General features: G+C 36.0%; 1 protein-coding gene across 3 annotated transcripts in view; it reads right to left on the reverse strand.

Moving 5' to 3' along the window:
• LOC120312250 (nebulin related anchoring protein) overlaps positions 1-16,836 on the reverse strand; it is a 64,594-nt gene that overhangs the window by 30,091 nt on the left and 17,667 nt on the right. For 2 of the 3 annotated variants that reach the window (XM_039352702.1, XM_039352700.1), the window contains exons 15-26: positions 13,146-13,244; positions 12,122-12,226; positions 9,909-10,016; positions 9,097-9,198; positions 7,574-7,771; positions 6,736-6,840; positions 5,597-5,695; positions 4,491-4,595; positions 3,723-3,830; positions 3,182-3,493; positions 1,733-1,837; positions 68-166 (exon numbers count right to left, since the gene is read on the reverse strand). In XM_039352702.1, coding sequence (XP_039208636.1) covers positions 68-166; positions 1,733-1,837; positions 3,182-3,493; positions 3,723-3,830; positions 4,491-4,595; positions 5,597-5,695; positions 6,736-6,840; positions 7,574-7,771; positions 9,097-9,198; positions 9,909-10,016; positions 12,122-12,226; positions 13,146-13,244 — 1,545 coding nt within the window. The remainder of the gene's footprint in view (positions 1-67; positions 167-1,732; positions 1,838-3,181; positions 3,494-3,722; positions 3,831-4,490; positions 4,596-5,596; positions 5,696-6,735; positions 6,841-7,573; positions 7,772-9,096; positions 9,199-9,908; positions 10,017-12,121; positions 12,227-13,145; positions 13,245-16,836) is intronic. The other variant, XM_039352701.1, reaches the window with a different exon arrangement.

Here is a 16,836-nt window from a genome sequence, read left to right on the forward strand (position 1 = left end):
GCTTCAATCAGGTCATTCAAAGAGGCTACCATTCTTATAATCATAATGTATATACATTACAACTTACATCCACAGCCTGGTTATAACTAATTCTAGCCTGGATCATCTCAGGAGTGTCTTTAATACTGGTAAACTTCAAAGCATATGGGTGCTGACGGTATTTCTTCTGTTGAGAAAAAAAAAAAAAAGATCAAAGCAGTGAATTTTGTGCTGCTCTTTCATGCTATTTGAAATAAAAAAAAGTAGATTCCTTGAGATTAGAGTGAATGTGTAAACATAATTATTATTCCTCTTTCTTCATGTTTATCACCTAAGAACTTTCAGATTAGAATTAGTTTCCATTTAAAACTAATTTTTACTAATGTGATCATACTAGTTTCCACTTAAAATTTAAGGAAAACATTTCAAGAGGATTGTGTATAATAAAATGCCCAGAATCCCATGAAAAAAACCCTCATGCATTCTCCCCAAGTCTGAAATACAAAGTAGCATTCTATATAGGTAAGCCCTTGAAGTAAAACAGCTATTTGAATATAATACCACAATGATATTTTTGTGCATTATTTGAAATCTCATGATTTAAGCCATAAATGCAAATAATAAACACTGAAGATATTTCTGATAGCCTATCTTATTGCTTATGTTTTTCCTCTGTGTCTGTGTGTGTGTGTGTGTGTGTGTGTCTGTGTGTGTGTGTGTTGTTCACTTAGAGAACATTGGATTGTGACATTTACGTTAACATTGCAGCGCGTCTTTATTGTGCTATTCCCACAAGTGGAAATAATTGATTCACCAATTTAACTGTTGTATTAAAAATATTTTAAATTTTTTTTTAAAAAAATGGTAGACACTTGCTTCAAAAGTTAAAAACATTTTATCACTCGTACCTATAAAGATAACAATTACATAAAAGATTCTTATGGTTGCTATGGACAAAGATTAATAGAAATCCAAGTTTTAGAAAATACATTCCTTCAAATTATAATTACAAGCAAAAAGTGAAATATAGATGGTAAAAATCACAATTTCCAAAGTGCTGCCATTTCAATGGTGAAAATATTAAAGCTGCAAAATAATTATGCCAAGTGCCTGAATATTGCTTACTTAAAACAATATTGTAAAAGCATTAATATCTTATGTTGTTTTGTGCTCTCTGGTCAAAGAGCTTCGGTAGCACTAAAACTACACTAGAAAATCTGCGTCTACATGTATTTCTGCTATAAATGATCATGCCTGTCATCAAACCATCTTTAGTGTGACTGCACAAAAGTTCTCTTGAATCCTTAAATCCTCTTAACTTACTTGCTAGGTATGCATATTCAATCATTCAGAATAGATGTCTTAGTAGCATTCAGAAGCAACTATAAGCTACATTTTGTTTTTTGTACTGAAAAAAGGGAGAGCTTGAACATAAGTCAGTTATTAGAGTCATAAATATACATGTTAAGGCTTGATGGACTTCATTAATAAAATGTAAGGTGGTGGGATAGCAATTGTTTGATTGCCATTATTATTCATGATATTGCTTGTCACTTCCTTTGCTTTTGCAAAGACTATATGGACTCCCACTGTTTTGTGTTTGGTATCTGGCTTCCTTCTAATTATGACTACAATGCCTTATTTTGAGAGCCTTTTTCTTTTCTCCCCCTTTCAGTGGAATTATTTTAATTTTATACAGACATTTTACATGCATTATGGGGCAGGTATTGCTGCAGCTGTCATGAAATCTCACCTCACTAATGAGTTCTCCTGCCTTCTGAGCCTGCTTCACATTTAATGACCCAGTGGCGATCCATCCGGCTCCTTTCATCCAGTTCAGATCTGCTCTGTATCGGTTCTGACAAAAGGAAATGAAAATGCTCCATTGTGGCTGCACACACATTAAAAATGCCACCTAAAGAACTCACACATCAGAACACCAACTGAGCCAAATTAGAGCCTGCTTTTGTTTTATTCACTTCTTTGCAACTGTGGATAGAAATGTGAAAGGGAGGGTGGTGGTTTGAAAAAGAGATCATGAATGTGCTGACAGTGAACCTTTTTGCTATAAGGTTTAAAAGAAAGTGCATTGAGGAGGAACTTATTTATTTACTCTCTTTTACTGATTACTAAATGTTTCTGACATTCTCAAAATATCAGTCATGAAAATCAGGGCTGGTTCAAAGGATTTCTCCATAAATCTTTTTTTCCCCTATTTTCCTGAAATAAGGCAAATGAGTATAAGACTTACTCCAAATGTGAATAGAGTTACAGCCATAGGAAAGATTTGGGGCAGTAAAGGAAATTAGTGAAGGTGCACACAGGAATGACTTATTTAAATCACTTTTTTTGTAAAGGCCAGTGCAAATAACCCATGTGTTAATTCTACCCAAAGTTACATGAAAGAGGGAAATGTGAATTCATCATCATCAGATAAATACTCTATAATAGGGGTTCAAACCTACCTATGATATGGTTGCTGAAAATAGGTGCATAGTTTCTTGCCATTCCAAGATGGGAAGAATAAAAAATTGTAGTGTAAGCTTTAAACTCAAATTAGCCTCATTTAAAAAAATATATATGCTTGGACACACACACACACGCACCCAAACCCATGTAAAAAACAACATTTCCCCATCTACTTTGCATCGTTGATCTGTTCATTATAGCCTATGCTCACCCAAAAATATTAAGTACAGTTTCCATTCATATTAGATGTCGATGAGAAGTGTAATATTGATTTGTAAATATTATTTAACTATGAAAAAGTACTCACTCTGCATAATTTGCAATATATACACATTTCCAGATCCATCAGGAATTTATACAAAGTTGTATTTTAAAAAAACCCACAGGATTCCATAAATGAAGTTGTTTTTGATCCAGGGAAAACAGTGTACATTTTATCTAACTTAGGAACTGTACCATACCAGATCGCACTATAACGCCTACCATATTGGAATCACATATTGGAAGTGATTATTAAATTAGTTATATTTTAACAAGCTCCTGACCCTTTGATCGAGTCACTGTGTTAGTGGTCTTAGTATATAATCAGACTATATACTGATTATATACAGATAATATAGTTGTTATCAGTAAACCTACAATAGATTAACCATCCAAAGTTATTCTTTATGATTAGCCACAAATGGCTAAGAGAGTATAAGCTTGTGTAAAAACAATGAACTTTGGGACTTACATCACTCTGCAAGCCATAAGCCTGCTTGGCCCATTCTACCTTCATATCTGTGGGCAAGACTGTATAGCGGTGCACAATTGTCTTATATCCTCTATCAGTGGCCAAGTCCTGAGCTTTCTTAGCATGGACAAGATTTATCATATCCATGGACACATGATATTGATTTTTTCCATATTCAAATGCCTTTTTGTATTCCAGGTCACTCTGCAACTTGGATACATGAAGCATGTGAGCCATTTGTGAGTCTTGGCTCACATCTTGCACTCCAATCAACTTTCCTCTAGTCTTCTCATAATTCTCCTTGTATTTTATCTGTTGAGAAAAATAATAGATTATGGCAGCAGGGAGAAATAAATACTCTAACTCATTATTAACTATGGAATCAGATCCAAGTAATCTTTCTTATAAAGGTATGTCCTGCATTCTGTTTCTTGTTTATCACATATCATTTATTGATTAGCAAAATGCTTAAACAAGGATGCAGGCATTCATTCTAGTTTTAATAATTCTTAAGGGAGCATATTTTCAAATCAATACTCACATCACTTGCTAGGTCCCTCTTTGCCTTGGCTGTCAGGAATGGTATAGCATCAAGATGAAGTTCAAACCCTTTCTCTTTCTGCCTCTCCCAGCTACTCTTGTACATTTTCTAAAAATATGTTAATACCACAATTATTTTGCTTGCTGTCATGAACCATAGGCATTATAATTGCATCCAATAGCTCCAAAAGGAATCAGATTTATACTGTTTTACCAGTTATTTAAATGCATCTCAAGTTCCTATTGTTAATCCAGCTTGTTTGTTTCCCTATTGGTCAAATTAAAAAGATCCTTATTAAAGGTGTCAATGTTAGCAACATAGGTGTTCTACAAAAAAATTATGGTGGCTTTTCCCAAATGTGATAATCTAAATGCTTTAAATTTCAGCTTCCATTATTCCTGACATAGGTGATGCTGAATGGAGCTATTGGAAATTGCAACCCAAAACAATAAAGAAACCCTGTCACTCTTAATGAATACTAGACACTAGTTCTCTGACAGGAACATTGTCTAACAGAGACTCAGAATCCACACTAAATTATAATTCACAAAATTCTTGTGGGATACTGTTGAGCTCTTATTTTGTATAAATGTATATTATATATAAATGTATAGATACCCACATGGGTTGTGCACCTTTCTAAAATATTTTGGTAGAAATGTTTCAGAACTTGCACAAGGATAGCAACTCTCTACTATTACTTAAAATGTAAGCTTTCAGGCTTTCTCCATAAACTCCATACAAAATAGCATTCAAATCTCAACATACCTCACTAATGTTTGCTGCATTTATTTTGGCCTGTATGAATAGAGGCTCGTCTTTGCTAATGGTGTAGTTGTGAAGAAAATCCTCTTTTGCTGATCTGTATGCAATCTGTTCACAAAAGCAGACCAAATCATTTCATCCAGAGGCATAAGGCACAACAAGAAATATCTAAGTTCTTACAAATATATAAACATAACTTCTGCTAGGTCCAACCTCTAACCCAGTAGTGTTGACATTAACTGATACCTACGGTGGTTCTGGTAGACAGATATTACCAACAATAATAAAAAAAAATGCCTTGGGTGCAACTAGAGCACCACTTGAACACTATCAGCACTGACAAATTCAGCATCAGTCAATTGCAAAAGGCAGCTTTACTTGGAGCAAGTTACATCTTGTGATGATACCTTTAACACTATCAAACACCATCTGCCATCCCAGGTCCTGGGGTAGGACTCAGTAGGTGGATAAAAAGCCAAATCCATCTAAACAGCTTGCTAACTATGCAACCAATGATAATTTATGAAACTTGCAATCTAACTCTCAACAATTCTGTCCAGCAATTGTGGAAGACAGACACATAACCTTAGCAACAAACAGTAGAGTCTTGCTGAGGAAAGATATGCAGAAATTAAGTTGTTTTTTCTTAGTACACAGCCTTGATCACCACAATATCCAAAACAATGGTAAAACAACATCTTGATACATTATTTAAGTAAGCCAAACATTAAGTAGCACAGATGAACTACATATGAATCAATGTAAGAAATGAAAAATGTTCATTGCTAAATCTTCCTATTTTTCATTGCTGGTATTCGTAAAGACTTAGCTTTCTGGGAAAATTCTTATGTTGGGAAAGATGGAAGGAAAAAAAAGAGGAGCAGCACGACAGAGGTGGATGGACTCAGTTTCAGTGGCAATGGGTACATTGTTGGAAGACCTGAAGGACCAGGTTAGGGTCATATTGTCATGGAGAAAAACTATTGATGTGAATAAGAGTTAATACTGACTTGATGACACATAATAAGTCAATCAATCAATTTGTCCTCAGAGATTTTTTGTTTTTAACAATAACAAATCAATATAGAAAGAAGGTAAAGCAGACTCACATCACTCTGCAGTTCCTGGCTTTTCTTCGCATGTTGAATCTGGGAACTGTCTGCAATGCTTGTGAACTTTAGAGCATCAGCCCTCTGTCGATACTTTTTCTAATTAAAATACATTTTAAGATGATTCAGACATTGTCACCACTTTAAAATTGATCAGGTATACCTTCCATTTATGTCCAGTCTAGGTCACATAGCACTGCAAGATTTCTTTTTAAAAATATTGCTATCAACTCTGAAGTTAAAGCTGGGTTCTCATTTTCCTGACCTTGGAGGGATGGAAGGCTGAGTCAACTTGAGCTGGTCAGAATCGAACTCCTGGCAGTGGAATGCAGAGTTAGCCATCACGGCTCTTTTGTAGTTGAGATTTTAATTATAATCACATTCTTCATAATTTACATACATTCATATTTAATTGAAATGGGGATAATTTGAAGTATGCTACTTAAATACATAAACACGCATACTGTCTCATTCCAATTTCTCAATCAAGTGCCACGAGCACTACTATGGATATGGATTTAAGATTTAATATCATAGACATTCATTTCTAATGAGGCACTGTGATGGCACCGCAAGCCCCACTTATTTGTATCTGTATCATATACAAGTTTAACTGTATTCCCCTTCCTTGAACACATGTGGGGAATAAAGATGGTATGGGAAGTCAAACGATAAAAGCAGGAAACTCTTTGCCAATATGTGGCAACCTCTGCTACTAATCCTTCATGACATTACTTGCAGCAGGGCTTTTTTTCTCAAGAATGCCAGAACGGAGTTCCAGCACCTTTTTGGGATGGAACCTTGCAGGGTAGGCAAGGCAGGTTGTATGACATGTGTGAGTTCCGGCACCTTTTTTTTTTTAAGAAAAAAAGCACTGCTTGCAGATAAATATGGAATTTATACTGGTAATAGAACAGTAGTTTCAGTATTTTAATAAAATGCTAAATTCTGCAAATCTGTCTGTTTGCAGAAAATTTGTTGCTCTTAATTTAATATAATTCAACTGGTGGTTTGACAGTCAGTCAATCACATGCTCGAAAAACTACAACACTGGGTCATGCCATCAGCATATTACAAGAGCTTTTCCTTTCTATAAGATTTCAGCAGTATAAATATTTGAATAAAATGAGTAAACTGACCTCACTGATGAGTTCTCCTGCTTTTTTTGCTTGTTCAATATTGATACTTTGGTCTGCTATCCAGCCAACTCCCTTCATCCATTGAAGGTCAGTTTTGTACTGAAGCTGAAAGGAAAGGGGAAATAAAATTTCACAAGTTTTACATAGAGTGGCATTATTAAAATATATTAAATTAGCCAGCTATGTGTAACAAGAGTAATTAAGAGACTTCCAGTTCTCTCTTAGACATGAAAGCCATTTGGGTGGAGGGGTCACTTTTGTTCAGCACAGACAAGACAGCTGTCATGGAGAAATTAGGAGACAGGAACATTATATATACCATCCTGGAGTGAACAAAATAAAGGCAGGATATAAGTCTAATAATAAATGCAAATAAAGATCTAAGTTATAACAACTACATAAATTTATAAAGTTGTATACGCAACTTTATAAATATATAAAATTGTATAATTTTTTTATTCACACAAACTGTTGGTACTACTAGAGTTCAGCTCAACAAAATATTCTTCTGTGAGAATGAATATATTAATTTAATAAATTTTTATTGAATTAAATACATTTTATTTTTACAGTACATATGTATGTAATTCCATGTGGATTGGTCTGCAGTCTTAACATGTAGCCTCTGAAATGACAATACCTGGGCTGTACTATCTGAACTATAAAACTCTGGATTATCAATAGGTGGCAGACAAAAAGTTAGATTTTGACATCTAGTTATTATCTGGATTTTTTGCAGCCCAGATTTAATAGACCAAACAATAACCAATAGATTCTAATCTCTTAATTATTCTTATCAGCCTTTTTAAACTAATAAAAGAAATGTCTTTTATCTTACCTCACTTTGTAGCCCATAAGCCTTTTTGGCCCACTGTGTCTTTAGGTCTTCTGGAACTGCTGTATATTCATGAATTTTCTTCCTATAGTCAACATCACTAGCTAGAGCCTGGGCTTTCTTTGCATGTTTCAGATTTATCATATCCAGTGGTAAATGGAAATGTGCTTTATTCTTCTCAAAGTCTTTTTTATATGCAATCTGCAGTAATATCAACATATTGCCTTACCAAAAATTAAAACAGATTGATGAAACACCAAACTTGAATTAACAGTTACCTTTACCACACAACAATAACTAGATTAAAAACAAGAACTTTCAATTCCTTCAAATCTCTGCACAGTTTTGCTTATCCGATTAAGAGTTGAAAGACTAAATTTCTGTTCTAGCTTTCTTTGCTAGCATTGTGAAATTTTCTTTAAGTTTTATAATGGCTTACAAAATTTTACTAACACTTAACTGAAGTTAATAATTATTTTCAAAGAACTATTTTTCTTTGGCTGCAGAAGTCAGGCAAATGTTAGTTTTAATTTGGAAAAACTTTAACCAGCATATTAAATACAGCTCAAAGTGCCACAAGCATGCCATACCTTTTCTTGGGGCTATGCTATGACCCCATTTCTTCTAGGGGTCAAGCAAAGACCAAAGAATCAGTGCCTGAGATACCTTCAAGAATCAGCATTTTGATTAAGCCTTCCTGCCGTTATTTAAAAGGGCATAAAATGTAATCCCATTTTTTTCAATTTTTAACCTCTGAGAGAAAAAAACGAATTTTATTCTGCTTATGAAAAGGAAAAGATTATCTTCCTTTCTTTTGAGTAGATGGATAACAGCAAGTGGTAGTTCAGGATTTCTCTATTGCAAAGCTACATCACTTGACATAATCCAGTATGCTAAAAAATGTGGATGTGCTTGAGGTCCCACTTCTGCATATTTCAACCAAATAAACACATAATCTCATGCAGATTTAGACTGGCAAAAATTCAATGATTTAATGCATCTTATACCAAAATAATAACCTTAATAACTTATTTTGAATCAGAATTTCAATACAAATTTCTTTGAACTAAGATCTGAAACTGGTAATAAGTTACATTGCAGGTTATAATTTTATAATATAAGATCTTTTATTTTCCCAAACCAGAAATATTGCACATATGCATTTATTCTAATCTTGAAGAATTTGAATTATACATTTTGCCAACCTTGCTTAGCGTTAAACATGATTGACATATGTAGTGATAGAACAAATGTATTGCTAGTCAGTGAAAAGAAATTACAAGAGAATAGGAAATGAATCGTGTGAGCCTGTGGCATGTTCCTAATATAATAAACATGATTTGATCATTATTGCTATTTTGTCTCCAATCTCTACAAGGTTTAAGCTTTTAATCCCTCACCACTATTGTCTTGCTTAGATAAAGAAGTCTAATAAGAAGAAATACTGATTTTTACTATAAGCATGCAACCACTGGGATCTGTAAATCCTAAAGAAATAATAAAAGTGGATATGAAAGGACATTTACCTCACTATTTATTTTGGCTACTTGCATAGAGTGCAGAAGTCTTGAATCTTTTGTTGATAAAGCTTTTCCTTTCATTTTCTCATAGTCTTCTTTGTATTTAATCTTTATAGAGAAAATAAGCAATAATTATAGAATCATAACACTGTAACCCCTAGATATAAACTTCCTGGCATTTACAAGTAAGGCTGAATAATTAAGAGAGTAACTATCTAATACTGTGATTTTTTTTCTCTTTAAAAACTCTTTGCACAATGACCTCTTTACTTACCTGAATCCTTATCTGAAAAGAGAGGCGACTATTTTTTAAAAAAATCTCTTCTGATTTTTCAGCTCAGAAGTTCACATTTTGCTTTCTAAGGTACTTTCTAACTGGCTGTACATAACAGGGCATTTTGTGAGAACAGTTGCAAAACCCAAAATATATACCTGAGATTAAAGGGAACTGTGAACATTTATACTTAAAAATAGTACTAAATCTAAATAAATGTTGTCTGAAATACTTTGAAATGAATTAAACATATGTTTTGATCCATTAAGATTTTGCCTGTTTTTATCTGCATCCATGTTTAATTTTTAAGCCCTGAAAAGTACTGTTCAAAATTTCTGTTTTAGTTTCTGGACACTTCAGAAAGTGTCTAAAATGCAAAGATTATTACGGAAAAGAACAAAGTATCTATTATAGAGTATCATAGTTTATGGTATATTATTTTCAAATACAATTCATATTGAATTTCTAAACAACTTGTTTTCATTTATATAAAGGATGCTGATTTTTACAATTGATAAATCCTTCAAAAACATATAGAACCTACTTCACTGGCAAGATCTCCTGAAGCTTTGGCAGCAAGGAAAGACCTGGAGTCTAACTTCATTTCAAAGTTGCGGCCCCTGCTTTTTTGCCAGTCTTCTTTGTATTTAATCTAGGAAGAAAATATGGTTGCCTATTATATATTATTAATAAAAATAAACCATATATATATAAAAACATAGCAAACCAGGTAGCAATCTACGTATGACCATTTATCTAATGATAGTTACAATGGCCTCAGAAAAAGTGACTTACTCCCCATGTTCAAAATTACAACCATTGCACCACCTCTGCCCTCATGAAATCACAATTTTGGTGCTTGTAACTGGCTCACACCTACAATGGTTGCAGCCAACTGGAAATGTCATGATCATGACATTTCCAGTTGGCTTCCAAAAAGCAAAATCAATTGGGCATTCCAGAGTCATTTAATGACCATGGTTATTCCCTTAACAACTACAGTAAAAATGGTTGTAAAATCAGGCCCAGTTACATAATAGTTCACTTAAAGATTACAATGCTTAGCAACTGAAATTCTGATCCCCATTATGATAAGGTGACCAACCGTCCTCTTTTAGGGAGGACAGTCATCCTTTTGTAAGGTCTGTCCTCCCTTGAAAAGTGTCCTCCTACATGTCTTCCTTTTTGATATTTGAAGACTAATCTGCAGGGCTTTTTTTTCTCTTAGAACGCTCAGAACGGCATTCCGGCATCTTTTTTTGACGGTTTTTTTTCAACTTTTGCATGAGCTGTGCTACTCCCCCTATTGGCTTTCGAAAGCCAATAGGAATTGCTGCTGAGCGCGCCAAAACACTCAGCTGGCAAACTTTGCACGTGCAAGTTGTCTGCAGCGAAGGCGAATTGGCAGGAACTTTGCACCCCTCCCTGCGACCCAAGTTCCGAAGATACCTGGAGGAGACTGTAGTGGTAAGTTTCTCTTGATCTTCAACTCTGCTAGGGCAATAATGGGTGCGAGCGCAGGAGGCAGGGGCGGCGGGGGTGCTGCGGGTGGGGGTGTGAGGGGCGGCAGCAGCTGGCTGCCCCCCCATGCTGTGGGAGCCGTGGGGCTCTCTCTACATGGGGCTGCGCAGGGTGGGCGGTGGTGCTGTCGGGGCGACTGCAGGCAGGGTGTCAACAGTGGGCTGCCCCCTGGGGCCGGAGACGACACGGCCAGTGCTTTTGAAGCCACGGGGCCTGCTCTACCCGGCAGGGCAGCGATGCTGGCGGGGCAGCTGCGGGCGGGGGTGCGGTGAGCGGTTGACCTTCCATGGGCCGGACCAGCTTTTACGATATTTTTTTCTTCAATTTATTTGTGTCCTCCTTTTCATTGTAAAAAAGTTGGTCACCTTAATTATGATCTTAAGTCGATGACTGCTTGTATGCATACAGGCATATAAAACCTGTTTCAGGCTATATTTACATCCATGTCTGTATATTATTCAGAATCACTTGGATGCAGATGAGCTTGGTTCTTCTCAGAAATGCTCTTTCAGACAGGCTTTGTTTTAGCAAATGAAACCTAAGGGTGAAAAGTATATCTGAAAGGAATCCTATTTCTTATTATTTCATATTATTACGTTGAGGGGCAAATTCAAAAGCCTTCTTTCTTCCTTACAATTCATGGAAACATGAAAAAGACAATTTTCATCTCTCCTACTGATCATGATTATGGTAGCTGAGAATGAGAAACCACGTGGATTTTCCCTTCCTGAAACTCCTAGCCAGAAGTGTTAACTGAATTGCTGAAAGGGAAAAAATTAATCTCCCTTTTTCTCATGTGTTAATATTGCCAATATTTCCCTGGTAATCTGAACATTGTTTCTCCCTTCCATTAGTAGCAGAAAACAAAACTTTGCTCCATACTTCCTGCTAATAAATGCACAGACTTTACTACTTTACTGTCTAAGCTAATCTGTGCCTGTGCTTATCCAGAATCAATTCTCACAGCGTTCAAATGGCAGACTCTGCAGGTAAATGACTATAGCAGGTGTGGGTAATCTAGAATATCTACAAGGCTCCATGGCGGGGTGGCTGAAACAAAGCAGTATAAAACTAAAAACAAAACCCTGATATCCCCTCCTTTCTCTTTCTCTAAGGCCTACCATTTCTCTCTTTCATGCAGCAGGTTGCAGGAAAGTTGTTAACCAGCTGAATTGCTGTCTTGCATTCACTAGTCTTAAACCAATATCTACACTAGAATAGGAAAAAAAATCTTACCTCACTGTATAATTCTGCATTGGCTTTCGCCTTCACTAGCTCTGGTACATCTTGAGTCAAAGTATAATGTGATTTGTTTTTCTGATAGTTGGCTCGATAGTTCAGCTGGCAGAGGTCAAAAACATTTAAAAGATTTGTAATTATTCAGGATTATACTATGATGCTAACAATTATTGTGAAGTTATGCTAGGTCTTAAGAAAGGGTGGGGAACCCTTTTAAGTTATTCTATAATACAGCAACTTGTCACTGAAATGTTTGAAGGCAAAATAAAATATAAATGATAAAGATTAACTATTGCATGTGTCTCTGAGCATACAGTATGTGTCACTGTAGTCTATGGTTTTTCTGTTATTACTGTATATAGCAATATCAATATCACTTGGACTTACACTATATACTGTTCCATAGCACTTTACAGCACTCTCTGAGCAGTTTACAAATGTTAGCATATTGCCCCCCCCCCAAACAGGCATCATTTTACTGACCTCAGAAGGATGAAAGGCTGAGTCAACCCTGAGCCAGTCAAGATTGAATTCCTGACTGTGAGCAGTTAGCCTGCAATACTGCATTCTAACCACCATGGCTCTAGATTATAGCATCTTGGATTTATTTTGATTATGTGTGTCAAACAAGCCACAGAAATCTGTTTCACACCCCTCATCAAACAAAATACACTTTGAGTCCCTATACTCTAGGGTTAGTTGTCTTCTGTAAGTTATTCTTCCTCATCACTATTACTACTTCCTATCACTGCTATTGTCTCTTTTAGCTCACCTCACACAATGGCCCTGGCCCAGAAGGACACACTGAGTCTGCTAATTCTTTTTATTCCTGTTAGAACCAAAATGAAAAGCCATTCCAATGGTCAAAGAGATTTGGCAAAAGCACCTATCGATCAGAGCTGTGTGCTCAAATAGACAGTGTTGCCCTTGATAAATTTTGTATTATTCCTTTCCAGGAATAAATATCTGTTTGCTTGTGCAAAATTTGGGATGACTATTTGACAATCATAATAGAACTTACATCACTAAGTTGCTGGGCATTGATTTTTGCTTGAAGGATCTGAGGTGTGCATGTAACAGAGCTATATTTCAATTTATCTATGTTTTGCCTGTAATTTGCCTAAAATTAAAACAAGCAAACATTCAGATTACACATAGTTTCAAAATTACAAGTGCTTATCTCATCCAAAGACCTTCAGATCACAATGCAGGATATAATTAGTATTTTTATCAAATCTTAATCATTATTCACCCCCGCCCCTGATTAATTACTTCCTTACTAAGCTGAAAATTGTATATCATTTAAAAATAGTTCATTTATAGACTTTTTTTAATAGAATGGGACTTATATTTAAACCAAGTCTTCCATAAAATATCTAAAACTCTTAATATGGTATAAGCAATCCACATCCAATGCATTCTTTTTAATTGATAAGCCATTCTTGCTTCAGCAGATCACCTAGAAATCCAGTGTAATTCCAGATATGTTTATTCATGGGTTCTGATTATTCATGGAAAAAATAAGAATATGGCTCTAAGCATTGAAAGTCAACAGAATGATTTGATGAAAAGAAGGGCAGCCTTCAGCTTGTGCCTGTAATAGGAGTCAGTGCTTTGAAGGAAAAAGGAATGTGGCAGCTCAATAGTATCTGAAAGCATGAAATTTAGCTATATAGAGTTTCACCAGGTATCATTTCAACCCTGAATCATAAGGCTGTGTCTTTAAAATACAAGTCTACCTTGCTTAGATGTATAGGAATCTGTCTTTCTTGGACTAGCTCATTCTGACTTTTGTTTGATTATTCCACAGCTTGATAAAACATGTGAGCAAATGTTGCAGATAATATCTTCTTATAATGATGATAAAGTTGGAAGGGACCTTGGAGGTCATCTAGTCCAACCCCCTGCTCAGACAGGAAACCCTATACCAATTAGGACAAATGGCTGTCCAGTTTCCTCTTAAAAACTTCCAGTGTTGGCGCATTCACCACCTCTGGAGGCAGGTTGTTCCACTGGTTAATTGTTCTGTCAGGAAGTTTCTCCTTAGTTCTAGGTTGCTTCTCTCTTTGCTCCACCCGTTGCTCCTTGTCCTGCCTTCAGGCGCTTTGGAAAATAGCTTGACTCCCTCTTCTTTGTGGCAGCCCCTGAGATATTGGAACACTGCTATCATGTCCCCCCTCATCCTTCTCTTCATTAAACTAGACACACCCAATTCTAGCAGCCATTTCTTATATGCTTTAGCCTCCAGTCCCCTAATCATCTTTGTTGCTCTTTTCTGTACTGTTTCCAGAGTCTCAACATCTTTTTTACATCGTGGTGATCAAAACTGGATGCAGTATTCCAAATGTGGCCTTACCAAGGCATCGTAAAGTGGTATTAATACTTCACGTGATCTTGATTCTATCCCTCTGTTAATGCAGCCTAGCATTGTGTTGGGTTTTTTTTTTTTTGGCAGCTGCAGCACACTGCTGGCTCATATTTAAATGATTGTCCACTAGGACTCCGTGATCCCTCTCACAGTTACTACTATTGAGCAAGGTACCCCCTATACTATACCTGTACATTTGGTTTTTCTTGCCTAAATGTAGAACCTTACTTTTTTCACCATTGAATTTAATTTTGTTAGATAGCGCCCAGTGTTCAAGTCTGTCCAGATCCTCCTGTATCCTAAGCCTGTCTTCTGGAGTATTGGCTATTCCTGCCAGCTTGGTATCGTCTGCAAATTTGATGAGTTCCCCATCTATCCCCTCGTCCAGATCGTTGATGAAGATGTTGAAGAGCACTGGGCCCAGAACAGAGCCCTGGGGCACCCCACTACACACTTTATCATCTGTGTATGTGTACTCCAGTATGTGTACTCCAAACAGGTGTGCCAGAAATATATTAAATATTAAGGATCTTTAAATATTTACTGTGATTTAAGGTGGAACCAGATTCTTCTTTTTTATCTTCTTTTATTCTTAAAGAATAAGAGCCATTATTTGAAATTTAAAAGTATTAAAACCTTGGCACAGGTTTGACTCTCAACCTTTGACATTCACCACAATCAGCTTCCCCAAACTAGGTCTCTAGATGGTTCCAAAGTACAGTTTCCATATTCCTGATAAGCATGGCTCATGGCCAGGGTAATAGGAACTGAAATCCAAATATTTAGGGATAGAAGACCAGAAAGCCAGTCTATAGCTATTGAAAATCAAAATCTCATGAAACTCTCAAAGTTTCAGAGGACTATACAAAACTCAGCTAATTGGGTAAAGGATCAGATACAATAGAAGGCAGCTTCTTCAGTGGAACACAATTCCCTACGTTGTCTCGAAGTACTTTAACAAAAATAAACCATTGAGTGGCTAGCTCTTTTTTCTACTAGAAAAATAATAGGTAATTGCTATTTTTAGTACTCTATTTACTATTCTATTTACTATTATTTTTATACCATATTTTCTCTGTGGTATTTTTAGCTAGCAATAAAATCTCAAAATGGATATACATTTGCAACTGAAAGAATGCAGTATTCAGAGACCTAATGTGAAATATTTGAATTAGGATGAAGCCAAAACAATTGACAATAGGTATAGGCCTTTATATCCTGAACTGAGCTAATCTTGTCACCTAAGCTATTTATCTGATATGGTTGCATAAGTCATTTTGTGTGTATAGGAAAGTAGTTCTAGGTTGCCTATAGTTCAGGAAACCATAGCAGTATGCAAGAAATAAGGATAAAATTTCCAGTTCCTTTTCCAAAATGTAATTCCCAAGATTCCAGTCAAGATTTAGCAAACTTTTAGAAACTAAAAAGCTCTGAATCTGGCTACTAGCCAGGAAGGAGATTACATTAGATTTCATTTTTTTATTAAAAAAAAGTTCATTAAAGTTAATAAAAATATCAGTTAACAATCAAAGCCTCTTAAAGAGAAATACGTCTTCACTGCTCTTCTGAAGAATGAGAAAGTTTAGTGGCAAGGCAAAAGCCCCCAAATAAGCAACTTGCCAAATAAGCAAATTCCTGACAGCAGGAACAGTTTTAGAAAGGCTTTTCCTGAAGACTTTCATTGACTAGTCATAATCCTAATGTGGAAAAAAAGGTATCTTGGTTGGCCAGTTCCTGCATCACTAAGGCATTAAAGTTTAACAACTTCTTAACTTATGCTTGCTAGGCAACAGGAAAGCAGAGCATAGATTTCCATGCACCATCTTATGATTTGGGTAACATATGTCAGGAGACCCCAACACCAGGGCCGTGGAACAGTACTGGGCCACAGCATGCCAGAAACAAGCAAAGACCCATCAGCAGGATGCAGGCAACATGCGAAACCACAACCCTCTCCAATCCGTGGAAAAACCTCTATTCATGGAACTGGTCCCTGATGCCCAAAAGGCTGAGGGCCACTGCCATATGTCACATTTTGAACCATTTTTAAGAGTACCCCACATAAAATGCAATGAAATCAACAAACCAAATAGGGTTCCCTTTGCTAGATAATTATACTAACAACATTTGATTACAAGCAATGGGAACAGGATTAATGCCAGTCTATCTAAATACAGTGGATTATCTCTCTTATTCTCAGTCCCTTGACAGTACATGAGCCCAGCCTATCAGCTAGAAAACAACTTGCTCTTCTAGGGGTTTCACTTATCATTGACTATGTCAGTCACTGCAATTAACTGTTTTACAAAGGCCACAGAATATACTTTTCTCTACAGGAAATGGC

This window comes from Crotalus tigris, unplaced genomic scaffold, assembly GCF_016545835.1.
Source record: "Crotalus tigris isolate CLP2741 ecotype Arizona unplaced genomic scaffold, ASM1654583v1 scf7180000018468.2839379, whole genome shotgun sequence".
Lineage (NCBI taxonomy): Eukaryota > Metazoa > Chordata > Lepidosauria > Squamata > Viperidae > Crotalus > Crotalus tigris.